The sequence below is a fragment of the Pseudophryne corroboree genome, chromosome 3 (assembly GCF_028390025.1).
Source record: "Pseudophryne corroboree isolate aPseCor3 chromosome 3, aPseCor3.hap2, whole genome shotgun sequence".
In the NCBI taxonomy this organism is placed as follows: Eukaryota; Metazoa; Chordata; class Amphibia; order Anura; family Myobatrachidae; genus Pseudophryne; species Pseudophryne corroboree.
The window spans coordinates 705,425,937-705,446,944 of record NC_086446.1 but is presented as its reverse complement, the minus strand read 5'-3'; the positions used below and the strand labels follow the sequence as shown (position 1 = coordinate 705,446,944).

The 21,008-nt window shown below is 43.2% G+C and overlaps 1 protein-coding gene across 3 annotated transcripts in view; it reads left to right on the top strand.

Annotated features, from left to right (window-relative positions):
• LOC135056653 (alpha-2-macroglobulin-like protein 1) overlaps positions 1-21,008 on the top strand; it is a 342,531-nt gene that overhangs the window by 81,942 nt on the left and 239,581 nt on the right. For 2 of the 3 annotated variants that reach the window (XM_063962096.1, XM_063962098.1), the window contains one exon: positions 17,356-17,470. The exons of the other annotated variant lie outside the window; for it this stretch is intronic. In XM_063962096.1, the coding sequence (XP_063818166.1) occupies positions 17,356-17,470 (115 nt within the window). The remainder of the gene's footprint in view (positions 1-17,355; positions 17,471-21,008) is intronic. 3 annotated transcript variants of the gene reach the window in all.

The window sequence follows — 21,008 nt, the reverse complement described above, 5'->3', positions numbered from 1 at the left end:
ACAAGTTGAGCAAAGTGATGGCTGAAACAGGATTGTTGTGGCCGGAATCTTTGCCAATTGTATTGTACAGCATCAGAACCACTCCCAGGTCCCCTCTTAATCTGTCTCCCTTTGAGATTCTTTTTGGTCGACAACCTCATGTAATGATTGACCCCCAGGATGATTTGAAATGTAACAATGAAGTAACTGTAAAGTACCTGGTTAAGATGAGTAAGCAGTTAATGAATCAAAATGACAACCTAAAGCTGGTGATTCCTGATCTGCCAGACAGTAATTGTCATGACATTGAACCTGGGGATTATGTAATGATTCGCAATTTTCTACGCTCAGGTTGCCTTATTGACAGATGGGAAGGACCATATCAAGTCTTATTGACCAGCACGACAGCGTTAAAGGTTGCCGAGAGAGAGACTTGGGTCCACTCGTCTCACTGTAAGAAGGTCACTGACCCAGAGAGGTCCCGTGGCAAAGAACAAGCGGTAGAGGAAATTGTATCGCTAGAGTGTTTGTTCCAGGAAGGTTGAGACGGCACCTGAGCACTGAAAAAGATCGGAGGCGGTTGTCGAGCCAGATTTCTTTTTCCCTTTTGTTATTTTCTCCAGTTCCCATCTCCCTCCTATTCTTCTTCCCCCTTCTTACTCTTCTCCTTTTCCTCCTCTAAGATGGACTTACCCCAAGAGACTGTGTTCCGGATTTTCCTGTTGACCCTGTTGTTGACCAGAGCAGTCTGTTTCGGTGAGAGTACCCGAGAGGCCAAAGAGGGATCTGGAATGGGATCTGATGATCAGGATGGAGGCGTAGAATTTCCAGAACAACACAATCACCGAGCAAAGGCGAGTATCAGAAAACGATCTGGTAGCCATGACATTCATAGACATTGTGAAGGATTGTTAGCTGAAGAGAACTGCATCTGTAGAAATTGTAAAAATATAGTTGAGGACGATTGCATCAAGGAATGTCAGTCCAGTTTTAATATCAACATGGACCAGCATCCATTGAGTGACTATCACTCATTGGTGGGTAAAGTGTTAAATCAGACAGACTGTTGGGTATGCTCACAAGTACCTCAAGGTCATAGAAAGTCAGGACTAGTGCCATATCCTTTAACGGTAGATGAGGTACTTGAGTTAAAGGGTGGGAGACCGATGGACAAGAGATTTAACATTTCTAGTCCTCCTAGTTTAAAGCTCCAACAATACCATGTAGATAGGTCCCTAATATGTTTTAACATTTCCAATCCCCGAAAGCCGGGAAATTGGGAAGTGTCATGGAACAACCAAACCATGACATTCTCACACAGAGCCGACAAAATGCCCCTAGACTCAGAACTTATACGCCAAATAGCCGACAGTGGAAAATATTTCCGATATAGGTACACCCTAGGAAATAGGATCATGCGAGTTGGAGAAGTATCACCAGGATACTGTGCACATATCGTACAACCAGATACGTGTATTAGACAGATGGGAGAATTAGGGTTAGGAGATTTCACATGGAAAGTTTGTAACATGGTTATGTCATACTCCATCCCATATGTTCTTCCCGATGATGCATATTTCATATGCGGGAGGATGGCGTATAAGTGGCTTGCCCCAAACTCAGAGGGATTGTGTTATATTGGAAAGGTATTGCCTGAAGTAATAACTGTATCCCCTAACAAAATGAAAGACATTCACCGAGGTGCCCAAGCTCCTTATACTCACACTCATTACGAGCACGTTGTTAAAAGGCACCTGATAGAGAGGACAGAGCATCCGGCCTCTGATCTGATCCATGAATCCACCGGGATTCAATTCCTAATCGCGTTAGATATCACTCGTACCGCCAGAGGAGTGATAAACTTTAGGTATATAAACGCACTTGCGAATCTGATAGACAATATCACCGAAATGTATGACGATACGTTCAGGTATACTGGGAGAGAGCTACAAGCCTACAAAACAGAGCTGGTTCAGCATAGGATGATTCTCAATTACCTCACAGCAGTGACAGGCGGGTATTGTGTTACCCTAGCAACTCAGTATGGTGTAAAGTGCTGCACGTATATTACAAACAGCACTGAGGACCCGGCCGAGGTCATAGACCAAAAGATGGATGACATTTTGCAATTAAAGTGGGAGTTTCGAAGGAGGCATAATCTTACTCTCGCTGCTGTGGGTAATGAACTGACCGGCTGGGTGTCATGGTTAAACCCACGAAATTGGTTCTCTGGTTTAGGAGAATGGGCCCAAGGCATTATCATGGATGTAGGGAAATTTCTCTTGTGTATTCTGGGAGTCGTCATATTGGTTTGGTCTGATATTTAGATGCGTTCGGACTTTAACGAAGTGTAAACGTAGTACCAGAGTGATGAGTCTGAGGAGCGAGGACACTGTAATAACAACAACTAATTTAATTTATGATCCGTCAATATAGACAATGTTGTGATGAAAATGTGATTCCACTGTCCGTTTCTTTCACCCGTTTCTCCTTTGTTTTCCTCCAAGGTACAAGGACATCCACTTGGAAGAAGAATTTGACAACCTCTTTTATACAGACCATTGATGAACTGTGTCACAGACACCCAATACTTTTAGTGACTTTAACTATCTACTGGAAACCCAATACTTTAGAGACTGTAATTCTATGGACACTGGAAAAGCTTTTGCCCACCACTTACAGCAAAAGCACCGCGAGACATCAGACAACACGTACATCAGACAAGACATCAACAAGACCTCAATCGGCGACTGTATACTAAACCTCACATAGTTATATGACTGCATTTATAACGCTTGTTTCTTATTTTCATCTCTACAACCTCCAGGTAGTATCCCACATAGTCGACAGGTGATTTCCACATATTAGCATCCACATATTCTCCCCCTTCATGTATCGTCAACTAATGTGCACCCCATTTGTTGTATCCAAAAGCCGGAAAGAGCTCGGTAGAGTTTGACAGCCCATCCACAGACCCTTAACACGGGATAAGAAGGATTCAAATGTATACTTCGCAATACCTCGAAGCTTGATTTAGAACACGTAGATGATACATGACCCCTCAGACATGGATCTCATACACACATGCTTTTACTATCTCACTAGGTTATATCTTTCCCACCTTCTCCTCTCCTCCCTCTACCCAATCATAAAAAGGTATTTATATGATGACGTATATTTTTCTGTTTGAATTGTTTAGAAAGTGGCAGTTATTGGTGACTGCCAAAGGGTGGACTGTCAAAGTCAAAAAATATCGTGCTTCACATTGCCATATACTAACCTCATGCACATGCCCGCTGCTCATGCATTCAGTCTGCCGTACGTGCACATGTCCGCAAATTGCGTACACTCGCTCCGGCGATTACGCGCGGTATATGCGTATTTACGGTAGAGTTTATGAACTTGTAGCGGGCGACTCGTTTATAGCATAGTTAACTAATATTGTGCGTTTTGTAGATAATATTCCCTTTAATAATGTCGGCAAGTATGTTTAGTGTAAATGGTTCAGGGACTTGGGAATTCCTCCTTGCATGATACAAAGGGTCTGACAAAGGTTGAACAGTGGTGTCTAGTACCTAACTGAAGAGTATTTTATTAGAAACATTCCGGTGTTGGTTAGGAAGTGATTAATCGCTCCTGCGTATAGTTATGACTATAAGAAGGTTATGGACATTTGCTGTATTTGCAGTTCATTATCCATGCGGTGGGAATCCTGAGGATACCTCCCACCTGAGCAGTTTAAAATAGTCACAGCCCACCTGTTCAAATCCACCTATGACCTTTTGTTATAATGAAGAGAGACATTCCTGCGTCCAATGAACAATGAGATTGTAGGGCCCTTTGTAGTGTACTGTATGTTGTGTATATAAAGGCCACTGTCCCCTGACCGGCCAGTACTCTCTCTCATCAACAATTATCAGTCGGATAATTGGAGGACTGGATCCGGTTGCGCTAGCGAGTGTTCCCCCGTATGGTATGTTTCTCTGTGGCCACTTTGTTCCCGTTTAGTGTAAGCCATTCATTCTTATTTTATGTATTTGTGTTTGCGTTCTTTCGCTATTGTGTATATTTTTGTTTAGTTATTGTGTTTAGGTATTAATGTTAGGATTGTAGTGTATAAGCTGTAAACTGTATTTCTTTTCCCTTTTACATACTAAATATCATCTATAAAGGTGTTGGAACCTTAGCAAGCAGTGTGTGTTTCACCAGTCATTATAGAGGGTTTCTGAGCGTCTCAATCGCTCAAACAGCTTACTTAATAACAAGGTTAACCAGTGTTACATCATTGCAGTATCTCAGTACAAAGGTTTACAGTATAAGCATATTCTGTGTTTAAGGTTTAAAAGGTTATTAACTGTGTGTATGCTCGCTGTGTGTATTCCGTACACCCAGCGCAGCGTGTGTACGTAACTTGCGTACCACGTGCGAGGTCTTTGTACGCAAGTGCGTAGCACGTGCACGTGGTTTAGCGGCCATTACGGCTTCACGGTATTAGTAAATAGCTTATGTTTAAAAGGTAAATATCTGACTCTATCAAAAGGCTTCTCAAAAAGGTTTTACCCATTATTTTACTTACTTTCCTATTCACTTGTCTCTCCTCCCTAGCATTCTCCTTATTATATATACTACTATCAATCCTGTGCCCTGTACTACCCGACTCAGCTATACAGTTCTTATACTTTTATTACTTTAGTTGTCTGTCATGGGTATAGTACTGTATATTAAGGTAATATTCAGAATATTGACAACTGAATGTCCATACATACAGTATTAATTATTTATTTGGGCATCATTTTGCAATTTTTTTTTTCCAAATAACATTTTTGCCACCAATTCCTTAATTTCAGCACCTAATTATTATTATTATTATTATTATTATTATTATTTTTCACTTACAAAGACATCACCCAATCCTCTCTTACACTATTTAGCTACTCTCCCTTCACATCCCCACCGCTCCACAAAAGAAAACCACTTCCCCTCCCAACTGATTACTTCCTCCAGCTCCCCACCACTGGAACTCTCAAAACCCATTTCTTTATCAGAGCCATCCAGCTCTCATCCTAAACCACAACTCCCCAGTAGACTGTAAGCTCGCAGAAGCAGGGCCTTGTTCCATTAAGTGGTTTTCCTTCCCTCACCCTGCTGCTTATTTGATATTATGACTGTTTAAAAAGTAATAATAATACTAGTGTCTGGCGCTATTATTAATAATAATATTGTTAAAACAATTGTGGATGGGTGTCTAGATCTATACTCACACCCAATCCACACAAGACAATCTAAACTTGCTCATGCAACTCATGCAATCTGAATAGCCGCAAACAGGGTATAGTGGCCTGTGGATGTGGCCAACACAATCTCACCTGATTGAAACCAGGTGTACCAAAAGCAAAACTGAATTACCCCTTGCGCTAATTAATTGAAGGCAACATGACATGAAAACACACAAGTTAATTAATTAAGATAATTTTAATGTCTATAAAATCAATCATATATGAGTTAACTAGACACAATCATAAAAAAGTTGAATTAATTAGTATGCGCATACAAATAAAAAAGCTAAATGCTAGACCTACTATTTGAGCATAAGAGGTGGATCATATAGCTACTTGTGACCACAAAGGACTGATTCAATAATCATAGGTTGACAATGTCCTAAAATTTTTCTTCTCAAAATAGGACAGTCCCATTAGATGTGCTCATATAAATTTGTTTAGGTAAATACCAAATGTTAGGTTGAACCAAATGATCAAATGTGGATGGTTCTTTTACATGTGATAAAGCTATCCAGACAACATGGAGGAAATTTGTATATCACCCGGGGCTTGGTGCACAGCAAGCACCTGTAGAAGAAAGCTCCCGTCTGCCACAGTCCGTGAGTGGCGTGCTCCGTCTCCCACTGTGTCAGGTTCTCATGCACACACCTTATATCGCTCTGAGAGAAATAGAGGTTGGTCCGGCTCCCGGAGCTCTGCGCACTGCAGGCGCTGATCAGATGGTTTTGCTCCCGTCTTTAAGCCGCCGCATATAGCGTCCTCCCGTCTCCCGTTTAACAGTCTCGAGCAGCGTTGCACATCAATAAGGACCTAGATGCAATGTCCACTGGGTCACAAAAGGGCGCCTTCTCTGACGCGTTTCGCTTCTAATTGAAGCTTCCTCATAGAGTAAAAACTTTATGACAATAAAGCCCTTTTTAAATGACAGCCTCATACTCGACTGGTGCAATCATCCACCTAAAAAAGTAACACCTGTCTAAGATCCACCTCCTGATCCTAAATCGATGATTTATTTTTTATTTGGGATGGGGATGAGATTTCTGCACGTAATTTTGTCACTCACCTTAATGATAATGATTATAATTTGAAGTTTACACACTCATATAGTAGAGACACTATTAATTTTTTGGATCTCACTATCTCCTCTGAGGGCAGACAGATTATTACAAAAAACTATAAAAAACCTATTGATACAAATAATTTTTTACATTACTCTAGTAATCATTATAAACCTTGGTTAAAAAATGTGCCGTTTAGTCAATTCAGTCGACTTCGTAGGAATTGTTCTACTGTAGGGGATTATAGAACTCAAGCTGATAATATGGCCAAGGACTTTATGGATAGAGGTTATCCTGAAGCCCTAGTGAAGACAGCTCATACAAAAGTAGAGATGACAGATAGGAAACAATTAATAAGTATAAAGGAGAAATCACATAAATTTGATACTAAGAATAAAGGTGATTTGATTAAAATGTGTTATGTGTCTAAATATAACAGTCAATCGCATGAAATCAAAAAAGTATTAAAAAGTAACTTCAAAATTTTACAACAGGATGCCGTATTACAATCAACAATTACAGAGACCCCCAGAATTATATTTAAGAAAAATAAGAGTTTAAAAAACATATTAGCGCCAAGCATTTTGAAGAGAAAAAAGGAAAATAAAGTAGTAGCCCCCGCCGGTAACTCATGGTTGACAACCCCTATAGTAGGTTGTTTTAAATGTGGGAAAAACCGCTGTATTACATGCGGTTTTATAGCTAATAGGGTCCAGAATATCGAATCCAGCACTACAAAAGAGAGATTCGAGATACGTGAATTTATTAACTGTGATACCACTTATTGCGTCTACGTGCTGCAGTGCCCTTGTGGCCTACAGTACGTGGGTCGCACTACCCGTTCGCTTAAAACTAGGTTTAGAGAGCATAGACTAAACATTCTCAAACAATTTCCCAATCACAGTGTGTCCCAACATTTTTCTAATGTCCATCAAGGTAAGATTGATGGGTTAGCTGTGATAGGGGTTCAACATGTTAAGACCACAATCCGAGGGGGTGACAGGTACCGCAAGTTGTGCGAGAAAGAAGCCCTGTGGATATTTCAATTAAGAACATTGGCTCCTGCAGGGCTGAATGAGTGCATAGATTTTGAATCATTCGCCAATTAGAGGCTGGTGGAATCCTCCTAGAAGTGGGGAGGGAGTGGCGGTCCAGCAGTTACAGGCCATTCCCAGGTTGCGCGTTTAGGAGGGGACCAACAAAACTCATATATACTAGAGATGAGCGCCTGAAATTTTTCGGGTTTTGTGTTTTGGTTTTGGGTTCGGTTCCGCGGCCGTGTTTTGGGTTCGAACGCGTTTTGGCAAAACCTCACCGAATTTTTTTTGTCGGATTCGGGTGTGTTTTGGATTCGGGTGTTTTTTTCAAAAAACACTAAAAAACAGCTTAAATCATAGAATTTGGGGGTCATTTTGATCCCAAAGTATTATTAACCTCAAAAACCATAATTTACACTCATTTTCAGTCTATTCTGAATACCTCACACCTCACAATATTATTTTTAGTCCTAAAATTTGCACCGAGGTCGCTGTGTGAGTAAGATAAGCGACCCTAGTGGCCGACACAAACACCGGGCCCATCTAGGAGTGGCACTGCAGTGTCACGCAGGATGTCCCTTCCAAAAAACCCTCCCCAAACAGCACATGACGCAAAGAAAAAAAGAGGCGCAATGAGGTAGCTGTGTGAGTAAGATTAGCGACCCTAGTGGCCGACACAAACACCGGGCCCATCTAGGAGTGGCACTGCAGTGTCACGCAGGATGGCCCTTCCAAAAAACCCTCCCCAAACAGCACATGACGCAAAGAAAAAAAGAGGCGCAATGAGGTAGCTGTGTGAGTAAGATTAGCGACCCTAGTGGCCGACACAAACACCGGGCCCATCTAGGAGTGGCACTGCAGTGTCACGCAGGATGTCCCTTCCAAAAAACCCTCCCCAAACAGCACATGACGCAAAGAAAAAAAGAGGCGCAATGAGGTAGCTGTGTGAGTAAGATTAGCGACCCTAGTGGCCGACACAAACACCGGGCCCATCTAGGAGTGGCACTGCAGTGTCACGCAGGATGTCCCTTCCAAAAAACCCTCCCCAAACAGCACATGACGCAAAGAAAAAAAGAGGCGCAATGAGGTAGCTGACTGTGTGAGTAAGATTAGCGACCCTAGTGGCCGACACAAACACCGGGCCCATTTAGGAGTGGCACTGCAGTGTCACGCAGGATGTCCCTTCCAAAAAACCCTCCCCAATCAGCACATGATGCAAAGAAAAAGAAAAGAAAAAAGAGGTGCAAGATGGAATTGTCCTTGGGCCCTCCCACCCACCCTTATGTTGTATAAACAAAACAGGACATGCACACTTTAACCAACCCATCATTTCAGTGACAGGGTCTGCCACACGACTGTGACTGATATGACGGGTTGGTTTGGACCCCCCCAAAAAAGAAGCAATTAATCTCTCCTTGCACAAACTGGCTCTACAGAGGCAAGATGTCCACCTCATCATCACCCTCCGATATATCACCGTGTACATCCCCCTCCTCACAGATTATCAATTCGTCCCCACTGGAATCCACCATCTCAGCTCCCTGTGTACTTTGTGGAGGCAATTGCTGCTGGTCAATGTCTCCGCGGAGGAATTGATTATAATTCATTTTAATGAACATCATCTTCTCCACATTTTCTGGATGTAACCTCGTACGCCGATTGCTGACAAGGTGAGCGGCGGCACTAAACACTCTTTCGGAGTACACACTTGTGGGAGGGCAACTTAGGTAGAATAAAGCCAGTTTGTGCAAGGGCCTCCAAATTGCCTCTTTTTCCTGCCAGTATAAGTACGGACTGTGTGACGTGCCTACTTGGATGCGGTCACTCATATAATCCTCCACCATTCTATCAATGTTGAGAGAATCATATGCAGTGACAGTAGACGACATGTCCGTAATCGTTGTCAGGTCCTTCAGTCCGGACCAGATGTCAGCATCAGCAGTCGCTCCAGACTGCCCTGCATCACCGCCAGCGGGTGGGCTCGGAATTCTGAGCCTTTTCCTCGCACCCCCAGTTGCGGGAGAATGTGAAGGAGGAGATGTTGACAGGTCGCGTTCCGCTTGACTTGACAATTTTGTCACCAGCAGGTCTTTCAACCCCAGCAGACTTGTGTCTGCCGGAAAGAGAGATCCAAGGTAGGCTTTAAATCTAGGATCGAGCACGGTGGCCAAAATGTAGTGCTCTGATTTCAACAGATTGACCACCCGTGAATCCTTGTTAAGCGAATTAAGGGCTCCATCCACAAGTCCCACATGCCTAGCGGAATCGCTCCGTGTTAGCTCCTCCTTCAATGTCTCCAGCTTCTTCTGCAAAAGCCTGATGAGGGGAATGACCTGACTCAGGCTGGCAGTGTCTGAACTGACTTCACGTGTGGCAAGTTCAAAGGGCATCAGAACCTTGCACAACGTTGTAATCATTCTCCACTGCGCTTGAGACAGGTGCATTCCACCTACTATATCGTGCTCAATTGTATAGGCTTGAATGGCCTTTTGCTGCTCCTCCAACCTCTGAAGCATATAGAGGGTTGAATTCCACCTCGTTACCACTTCTTGCTTCAGATGATGGCAGGGCAGGTTCAGTAGTTTTTGGTGGTGCTCCAGTCTTCTGTACGTGGTGCCTGTACGCCGAAAGTGTCCCGCAATTCTTCTGGCCACCGACAGCATCTCTTGCACGCCCCTGTCGTTTTTTAAAAAATTCTGCACCACCAAATTCAAGGTATGTGCAAAACATGGGACGTGCTGGAATTTGCCCATATTTAATGCACACACAATATTGCTGGCGTTGTCCGATGCCACAAATCCACAGGAGAGTCCAATTGGGGTAAGCCATTCCGCGATGATCTTCCTCAGTTGCCGTAAGAGGTTTTCAGCTGTGTGCGTATTCTGGAAAGCGGTGATACAAAGCGTAGCCTGCCTAGGAAAGAGTTGGCGTTTGCGAGATGCTGCTACTGGTGCCGCCGCTGCTGTTCTTGCGGCGGGAGTCCATACATCTACCCAGTGGGCTGTCACAGTCATATAGTCCTGACCCTGCCCTGCTCCACTTGTCCACATGTCCGTGGTTAAGTGGACATTGGGTACAACTGCATTTTTTAGGACACTGGTGAGTCTTTTTCTGACGTCCGTGTACATTCTCGGTATCGCCTGCCTAGAGAAGTGGAACCTAGATGGTATTTGGTAACGGGGGCACACTGCCTCAATAAATTGTCTAGTTCCCTGTGAACTAACGGCGGATACCGGACGCACGTCTAACACCAACATAGTTGTCAAGGCCTCAGTTATCCGCTTTGCAGTAGGATGACTGCTGTGATATTTCATCTTCCTCGCAAAGGACTGTTGAACAGTCAATTGCTTACTGGAAGTAGTACAAGTGGGCTTACGACTTCCCCTCTGGGATGACCATCGACTCCCAGCGGCAACAACAGCAGCGCCAGCAGCAGTAGGCGTTACACGCAAGGATGCATCGGAGGAATCCCAGGCAGGAGAGGACTCGTCAGAATTGCCAGTGACATGGCCTGCAGGACTATTGGCATTCCTGGGGAAGGAGGAAATTGACACTGAGGGAGTTGGTGGGGTGGTTTGCGTGAGCTTGGTTACAAGAGGAAGGGATTTACTGGTCAGTGGACTGCTTCCGCTGTCACCCAAAGTTTTTGAACTTGTCACTGACTTATTATGAATGCGCTGCAGGTGACGTATAAGGGAGGATGTTCCGAGGTGGTTAACGTCCTTACCCCTACTTATTACAGCTTGACAAAGGGAACACACGGCTTGACACCTGTTGTCCGCATTTCTGGTGAAATACCTCCACATCGAAGAGCTGATTTTTTTGGTATTTTCACCTGGCATGTCAACGGCCATATTCCTCCCACGGACAACAGGTGTCTCCCCGGGTGCCTGACTTAAACAAACCACCTCACCATCAGAATCCTCCTGGTCAATTTCCTCCCCAGCGCCAGCAACACCCATATCCTCCTCATCCTGGTGTACTTCAACACTGACATCTTCAATCTGACTATCAGGAACTGGACTGCGGGTGCTCCTTCCAGCACTTGCAGGGGGCGTGCAAATGGTGGAAGGCGCATGCTCTTCACGTCCAGTGTTGGGAAGGTCAGGCATCGCAACCGACACAATTGGACTCTCCTTGTGGATTTGGGATTTCGAAGAATGCACAGTTCTTTGCTGTGCTGCTTTTGCCAGCTTGAGTCTTTTCATTTTTCTAGCGAGAGGCTGAGTGCTTCCATCCTCATGTGAAGCTGAACCACTAGCCATGAACATAGGCCAGGGCCTCAGCCGTTCCTTGCCACTCCGTGTCGTAAATGGCATATTGGCAAGTTTACGCTTCTCCTCCGACAATTTTATTTTAGGTTTTGGAGTCCTTTTTTTTCTGATATTTGGTGTTTTGGATTTGACATGCTCTGTACTATGACATTGGGCATCGGCCTTGGCAGACGACGTTGCTGGCATTTCATCGTCTCGGCCATGACTAGTGGCAGCAGCTTCAGCACGAGGTGGAAGTGGATCTTGATCTTTCCCTAATTTTGGAACCTCAACATTTTTGTTCTCCATATTTTAATAGGCACAACTAAAAGGCACCTCAGGTAAACAATGGAGATGGATACTAGTATACAATTATGGACTGCCTGCCGAGTGCAGACACAGAGGTAGCCACAGCCGTGAACTACCGTACTGTACTGTGTCTGCTGCTAATATAGACTGGTTGATAAAGAGATAGTATACTCGTAACTAGTATGTATGTATAAAGAAAGAAAGAAAAACCACGGTTAGGTGGTATATACAATTATGGACGGGCTGCCGAGTGCCGACACAGAGGTAGCCACAGCCGTGAACTACCGCACTGTACTGTGTCTGCTGCTAATATATAGACTGGTTGATAAAGAGATAGTATACTCGTAACTAGTATGTATGTATAAAGAAAGAAAAAAAAATCACGGTTAGGTGGTATATACAATTATGGACGGGCTGCCGAGTGCCGACACAGAGGTAGCCACAGCCGTGAACTACCGCACTGTACTGTGTCTGCTGCTAATATATAGACTGGTTGATAAAGAGATAGTATACTCGTAACTAGTATGTATGTATAAAGAAAGAAAAAAAAACCACGGTTAGGTGGTATATACAATTATGGACGGGCTGCCGAGTGCCGACACAGAGGTAGCCACAGCCGTGAACTACCGCACTGTACTGTGTCTGCTGCTAATATAGACTGGTTGATAAAGAGATAGTATACTCGTAACTAGTATGTATGTATAAAGAAAGAAAAAAAAACCACGGTTAGGTGGTATATACAATTATGGACGGGCTGCCGAGTGCCGACACAGAGGTAGCCACAGCCGTGAACTACCGCACTGTACTGTGTCTGCTGCTAATATAGACTGGTTGATAAAGAGATAGTATACTCGTAACTAGTATGACTATAAAGAAAGAAAAAAAAACCACGGTTAGGTGGTATATACAATTATGGACGGGCTGCCGAGTGCCGACACAGAGGTAGCCACAGCCGTGAACTACCGCACTGTACTGTGTCTGCTGCTAATATATAGACTGGTTGATAAAGAGATAGTATACTCGTAACTAGTATGTATGTATAAAGAAAGAAAAAAAAACCACGGTTAGGTGGTATATACAATTATGGACGGGCTGCCGAGTGCCGACACAGAGGTAGCCACAGCCGTGAACTACCGCACTGTACTGTGTCTGCTGCTAATATAGACTGGTTGATAAAGAGATAGTATACTCGTAACTAGTATGTATGTATAAAGAAAGAAAAAAAAACCACGGTTAGGTGGTATATACAATTATGGACGGGCTGCCGAGTGCCGACACAGAGGTAGCCACAGCCGTGAACTACCGCACTGTACTGTGTCTGCTGCTAATATATAGACTGGTTGATAAAGAGATAGTATACTCGTAACTAGTATGTATGTATAAAGAAAAAAAAAAAAACCACGGTTAGGTGGTATATACAATTATGGACGGGCTGCCGAGTGCCGACACAGAGGTAGCCACAGCCGTGAACTACCGCACTGTACTGTGTCTGCTGCTAATATATAGACTGGTTGATAAAGAGATAGTATACTCGTAACTAGTATGTATGTATAAAGAAAGAAAGAAAAACCACGGTTAGGTGGTATATACAATTATGGAGGGCTGCCGAGTGCCGACACAGAGGTAGCCACAGCCATGAACTACCGCACTGTACTGTGTATGCTGCTAATATAGACTGGTTGATAAAGAGATAGTATACTCGTAACTAGTATGTATGTATAAAGAAAGAAAAAAAAACCACGGTTAGGTGGTATATACAATTATGGACGGGCTGCCGAGTGCCGACACAGAGGTAGCCACAGCCGTGAACTACCGCACTGTACTGTGTCTGCTGCTAATATAGACTGGTTGATAAAGAGATAGTATACTCGTAACTAGTATGTATGTATAAAGAAAGAAAAAAAAACCACGGTTAGGTGGTATATACAATTATGGACGGGCTGCCGAGTGCCGACACAGAGGTAGCCACAGCCGTGAACTACCGCACTGTACTGTGTCTGCTGCTAATATAGACTGGTTGATAAAGAGATAGTATACTCGTAACTAGTATGACTATAAAGAAAGAAAAAAAAACCACGGTTAGGTGGTATATACAATTATGGACGGGCTGCCGAGTGCCGACACAGAGGTAGCCACAGCCGTGAACTACCGCACTGTACTGTGTCTGCTGCTAATATAGACTGGTTGATAAAGAGATAGTATACTACTAATATTATATATACTGGTGGTCAGGTCACTGGTCACTAGTCACACTGGCAGTGGCACTCCTGCAGCAAAAGTGTGCACTGTTTAATTTTAATATAATATTATGTACTCCTGGCTCCTGCTATAACCTATAACTGGCACTGCAGTGCTCCCCAGTCTCCCCCACAATTATAAGCTGTGTGAGCTGAGCACAGTCAGATATATATATACATTGATGCAGCACACTGGGCTGAGCAGTGCACACAGATATGGTATGTGACTGAGTCACTGTGTGTATCGTTTTTTTCAGGCAGAGAACGGATATATTAAATAAAACAAACAACTGCACTGTCTGGTGGTCACTGTGGTCGTCAGTCACTAAACTCTGCACTCTCTTCTACAGTATCACAGCCTCAGGTCAATCTCTCTCTCTCTCTCTCAACCCTAATCTAAATGGAGAGGACGCCAGCCACGTCCTCTCCCTATCAATCTCAATGCACGTGTGAAAATGGCGGCGACGCGCGGCTCCTTATATAGAATCCGAGTCTCGCGATAGAATCCGAGCCTCGCGAGAATCCGACAGCGTCATGATGACGTTCGGGCGCGCTCGGGTTAACCGAGCAAGGCGGGAAGATCCGAGTCGCTCGGACCCGTGAAAAAAACCATGAAGTTCGGGCGGGTTCGGATTCAGAGAAACCGAACCCGCTCATCTCTAATATATACCGGTTGAAAGATATTTTTATTGGGAGTTATTTTTCAAAAAACTGCACAAATTAGAGTGGTTAACCTTTAATAAATTAAAATACATCTTGGGTTCGTTATCTAGGCACGAATGTATAGAGTAGAGGTATAGGAATGCTCTCATAGATTTGAGGTCACAGGATCGTGTACTGCTGATAGCTAATGGCATCTAAGGAATAGAGAAATTATGTAGATGGGCCTATCTTTACTGTGCGCGTGTATGTATTTATATGTGGATTGAATTGGTGCGTATGCATGTATATATATGTGCACTTTGAGAGTATATGCCGTATAGATTGCCCTTGAGTATATAATGAATTGTTTTTTGAACAAACCAAATACATGAGTTTCCTCATTTGTTTATCATACTTACCATTTTATTATCATCTCTATTAAAAACGCTGAGATATATCAAATAGTCAAATAGCTTCAAGGTAGAGTATTAGTTTACCACATCTAGAGTAACTAGTTCGATTCCCGGATGGTCTATGACCTAATATGATGTGAAAGGATTACACCATATTTTTAAATATATTTTGTAATTACCATTATTATGGTTTATGATGAATTATTGGACAAAAATAGGATGCTCCATCATTCTTATATATAATATATTATACTTATTCATGTATTTGTACATATTACCATCATTTTTTATCTCTGTAAGATGTGTGTATATAGACAGACGGGCATATGAAAGGTTAATGTGTATTTTCTAATTAAGGAATAGGTGAGCAAGGAGGTGGATCAGGAGGTGGATCTTAGACAGGTGTTACTTTTTTAGGTGGATGATTGCACCAATCGAGTATGAGGCTGTCATTTAAAAAGGGCTTTATTGTCATAAAGTTTTTACTCTATGAGGAAGCTTCAATTAGAAGCGAAACGCGTCAGAGAAGGTGCCCTTTTGTGACCCAGTGGACATTGCATCTAGGTCCTTATTGATGTGCAACGCTGCTCGAGACTGTTAAACGGGAGACGGGAGGACGCTATATGCGGCGGCTTAAAGACGGGAGCAAAACCATCTGATCAGCGCCTGCAGTGCGCAGAGCTCCGGGAGCCGGACCAACCTCTATTTCTCTCAGAGCGATATAAGGTGTGTGCATGAGAACCTGACACAGTGGGAGACGGAGCACGCCACTCACGGACTGTGGCAGACGGGAGCTTTCTTCTACAGGTGCTTGCTGTGCACCAAGCCCCGGGTGATATACAAATTTCCTCCATGTTGTCTGGATAGCTTTATCACATGTAAAAGAACCATCCACATTTGATCATTTGCTTCAACCTAACATTTGGTATTTACCTAAACAAATTTATATGAGCACATCTAATGGGACTGTCCTATTTTGAGAAGAAAAATTTTAGGACATTGTCAACCTATGATTATTGAATCAGTCCTTTGTGGTCACAAGTAGCTATATGATCCACCTCTTATGCTCAAATAGTAGTTCTAGCATTTAGCTTTTTTATTTGTATGCGCATACTAATTAATTCAACTTTTTTATGATTGTGTCTAGTTAACTCATATATGATTGATTTTATAGACATTAAAATTATCTTAATTAATTAACTTGTGTGTTTTCATGTCATGTTGCCTTCAATTAATTAGCGCAAGGGGTTATTCAGTTTTGTTTAAAAAGTAAGGTGGGAATCCAATCAGCCGCACTAACTGTCCTGCTGGGGGCCATCTAGTTAGTACCAATAAGCCGGCGTGAGACGTGACTTATCAGGGATTTTGTCTGACCTGCCACAGACAGGCGAAACCAAATCTCCAGAAGCAGCCCAGTTTTCATCCGAAAAAACGGGACTGTTTCTACTGAAAACATCCAGGTTTCACTGAACTTGTGTGTTTTTGTGGCAACATTTATTTTTTTACAGACATTCTAACTGGATAGCCTGTAAAGAAATATTGGTGAAACATCGGGGAAAAGTGCGAACACCGTCAGTTTTTCACACCCAGTTGGATACCTCCATAAGTCCATGTCCTGAAGTGTTTTGTACTGTAAGTCACTTTTTTCTTGCTATGTTTACATTGTTTTTATGTTCTTGTAAGGCGCTGCTTATGGTTTTATGGTTCCATAAAAATTAAGGACATTAATAATAATAGTCATAAGAGCTTATGCTATGGTATTAGTATAGCCATGGGTGATCCTATTTACAGATGTAGTAGCCGCCATCTAACCAACGGCACGGCCGTACGGGCACATGTGCTGTGCCATGGGTTTGACTTTCTATGCTGGGTTGTGACTATTCACAGCCCCCATGCATTCCTATGGACCTGAGCATCATAGTTGCGGGTGCACTAGCCGTGACAGCTTTGCTGTGACTAGGACGCACAGCGGTAAAACTGAGTGCGGCTACATCTGAAGATACTACTATAGTACTACATTTGCAGAGGATACTTACACTATATTAGTCTATTGCAAATGATTTTAGCATTGGATTTACAATTTCCTTGCTTCACAACTTATTCTGAACTCACATACATTTTCACACTTTAATTACTCTCCCCTTCCAGACTGATGACCGAGGTTGCCTATCCAGGGATATTGACCTTGAATATTTCAATGTCTCCAAAACAGACAAAAAACAATATGTAGAAATCAGAGCTTCGCTGACAGAGGAGAATACAGGTGAGAGTCAGATATTATTTAGCTACACTTATATATATATTATATATATATATATGAATATACACTAGTTGAATACCGTGCTTCGCTACAGGAGGATGGTAAATTAGAATTATAGTTGTTCGTTCATTTATGTTGGCTGGAGATCTAGTATATAGGTATATCTTGCTTCCCTGACCCACTTTGTGCAGTGGCCGGATCCCTTTTTGGTCCCACAAGGGACCCTGCTGTTCCCACTATACAACTCTCATTCTGTGGCTTCCTGCTGCCTCCATTCCCCTCCTCACATCATGTCAGTGTCCCTGTGAAATTATCAATTTATTTACATTTTCTTATATAGTGCAGCACATTATGTATCTCCTGATATACTCTGTGCTGCTGGGGGACCGTGCTACTTCCACTATATAACTTTCAGTGTGTGGGTTCATGCTGCTTCCATTCCCCTCCATACATCATGTCACTACCACTGTCACATGCAGCCCTGTCATCACTGATATATCATGCATGTCCTGATATAGTCTGTGCTGCTGGGGGCTACCCCTAGGGGTGCTAGGGGTGTGTTAAACCCCCCCCCCCCCCCCCCCGTGTTTGTTCCCAGATTGTAAATCATATGAGTTTGGTGTAAATTGCTCCAGGCATTCCAGAGTGATGCTGTCTGCTGAAATACTCTGTGCTGCTGCCACAACTATAGGGGTGCTAGGGGTGTCTTACCCACACAGTGTTTGGACCCAGATTGTAACTCAAATGTGTACCAAATTTTGTGTAAATTGGTACAGACATTCCAGAGTTATGTTGTCTCCTGATATACTCTGTGCTGCTGCCTCACCCCTAGGGGTGCTAGGAGTGTCTTACCCCCACAGTGTTTTTTCCCATATTGTAAGTCATATGTGTACCAATTTTTGTGTAAATTGCTCCAGCCATCCCGGAGTTAGTGTCTCCTGATTTACTCTGTGCTGCCGTCCCCCCAGGGGTGCTAGGGGTGTGTTACCTCCCCAGTCTTTGTTCCCAGATTGTAAGTCATATGTGTACCAAGTTTGGTGTAAATTGCTGCAGGCATTCCGGAGTTATGCTGGAAAATACATATACACATACATAAATACATACATACATCCATACACACATCCATTTTTGGCAATTACCGTGAATGGTCAGTAACATTTGTAAAACCAGTTCTTAGCAAGCACCTGGGACCTAAGGAGAAGCTACCTGCCAAGTTTCAAAATTGTAGGCCTTGTGGTTTAAGAGATTTCGTGATGAGTCAATCTCCTTTTTTGCAATTTATATATATATATACATATATATATATATTCTCCTACGTCAGCAGGCACTCAAGAACATTGAATTCATCCAGCCCCGTTGCCCGTCCACACATGCATAAGCTTCACCACAAGAAACGGCACTCAGAACATAATTTGAATAGAACGAATACCACCTGCATTCAATTCAACAGTCAACGGTTTTGGAGCATCAGCTCCTTCATCAGGATTTTACAAACAGATCACAAATATAACACATACCTACCCCCTATATACCCCTTGAATAACACCAACATAAAGTATGTGTTATATTTGTGATCTGCTCGTAAAATCCTGATGAAGTTGCTGATGCTCCAAAACCATTGACTGTTGATCTGAATACAGGCGGTATTTGTTCTATTCAAATTATGATCTGGGTGCCGTTTCTTGTGGTGAAGTATATATATATATATATATATATATATATATATTGTGACAAGGATCACACACATGGGGACTTAGATGAACACTTTCAGTGTTTATTTTGCACAGCAGGTTACCACATAGCAAGTTGATTCCATATAATCGGTATTACAGGCAGTAGCATACAGGTACTCACAGCATAGCAGACTCTTTGATAGGCTCCAGTGGTCCCTAGTCTAACCCATACAACCCGGCCTATCACTCGGGTAGCTATTCCACCGTCGAGAGCAAGGTGACCCTGTCTTGGAAAGCCTTATATCAGGAAATCCCAGGTGCTGCTGATCACACACCTGCAAGTCTGCTACTGCTTCTAACACCTGGTCTGGATCCTCCACATTACTTTTACATGGAAAACTGCTATCTCTGCCACACTCCTCCCCCCTTAGCTTCTTCCCCCTCCCCTAGCTTCACCATAGGGTTGCTTGGAGGAACAGGACCTACAAACCTCCTGGAAAGGGCATCGGCATTGAGGTGCTGTTTCCCCGGACGATGCCTCACCTCAAACTTAAATGCCTGCAAAGCTAAAAACCAACTGGCCACACGAGCATTCACCTCTTTATTTGTATGCATCCACTGTAAGGGTGCATGGTCTGTGACCAACAAAAACTCTTGTACCAATAAATAATATCTTAATGACTCAACTGCCCATTTAATGGCCAAGCACTCCTGCTCCACAATTGAGTACCTGCGCTCCCTGGGCAATAATTTATGGCTAAGATAGAGGATGGGCTTCTCCTCTCCATCTACCTCTTGGGATAGGACTGCTCCTAATCCTGTACCAGAGGCATCCGTTTGTAACACAAATTGCTTTTTAAAGTCAGGAGCTTGTAAAACAGGCTCAGTACACAAAGCTCGTCTTAAATCTTGCCAAGCAGTTTCCATTGGTCCAGACCACGTTATCTTGGCTGGGCATTGTTTTTTAAGACATTCGGTTAGTGGAGCCGCTCTAGCGTCGAAATCTCGAATGAACCTGCGATAATATCCGACCAAACCGAGAAATGTTCTAAGTTGTGATTTACATTTAGGTCTGGACCAGGTGAGGACTGCTTCTACCTTACTAGGCTGAGGTTTAACCTGTCCTCTGCCCACAATGTACCCCAAATACTTGGCCTCAATCATACCAATGGCACATTACTCGGGGGTTGGTGGTAAACACGTGTGCCCGTAGAGACTGTAAAACAGCTTCTACCTTTGGAAGGTGTTACTCCCAATCAGAGCTGAAAATAACGATGTCAACTAAATATGCAGCCACATATTCCCTGTGGGGCTGTAGCAACTTATTCATAGCTCTCTGGAAGGTTGCTGGGGCACCATGGAAACCAAATGGGAGCATTTTATATTGGAATAAGCCTTCTGGGGTAGAGAAGGCTGTTTTTGCCTTAGCAGCTTCTGTTAGCGGAATCTGCCAATAACCTTTTGTCAAATCAAGTGTAGTGAGTTATTGACTATTGGCTAAATTTTCTACTAACTCATCCACCCGAGGCATAGGGTAGGAATCAAACCGGGACACTTGATTTAATTTATGGAAGTCATTGCAGAACCGTAAGTCACCTGAAGGCTTTGGTACTAGGACGATTAGATTATTCCACTCACTGGTGGATTCCTTGATAACCCCTAGGCGTAACATTTGAACTTGAGTTTGCTGTCTTTCAGCCTGTGTTCGTTGCCCCTCATATAACATTTGAATCTGGGTTTGTTGCCCAGCTGCAAGTTCAGCAAATTGTTTAAGTAACTCCTCCATATTGTCCTGCGTGGCCCTTTTAAGGACAAATCTAGGAGGTTTAATATAATGTGCCAGGCTTATCAAAACAGGCCAAGCCAAC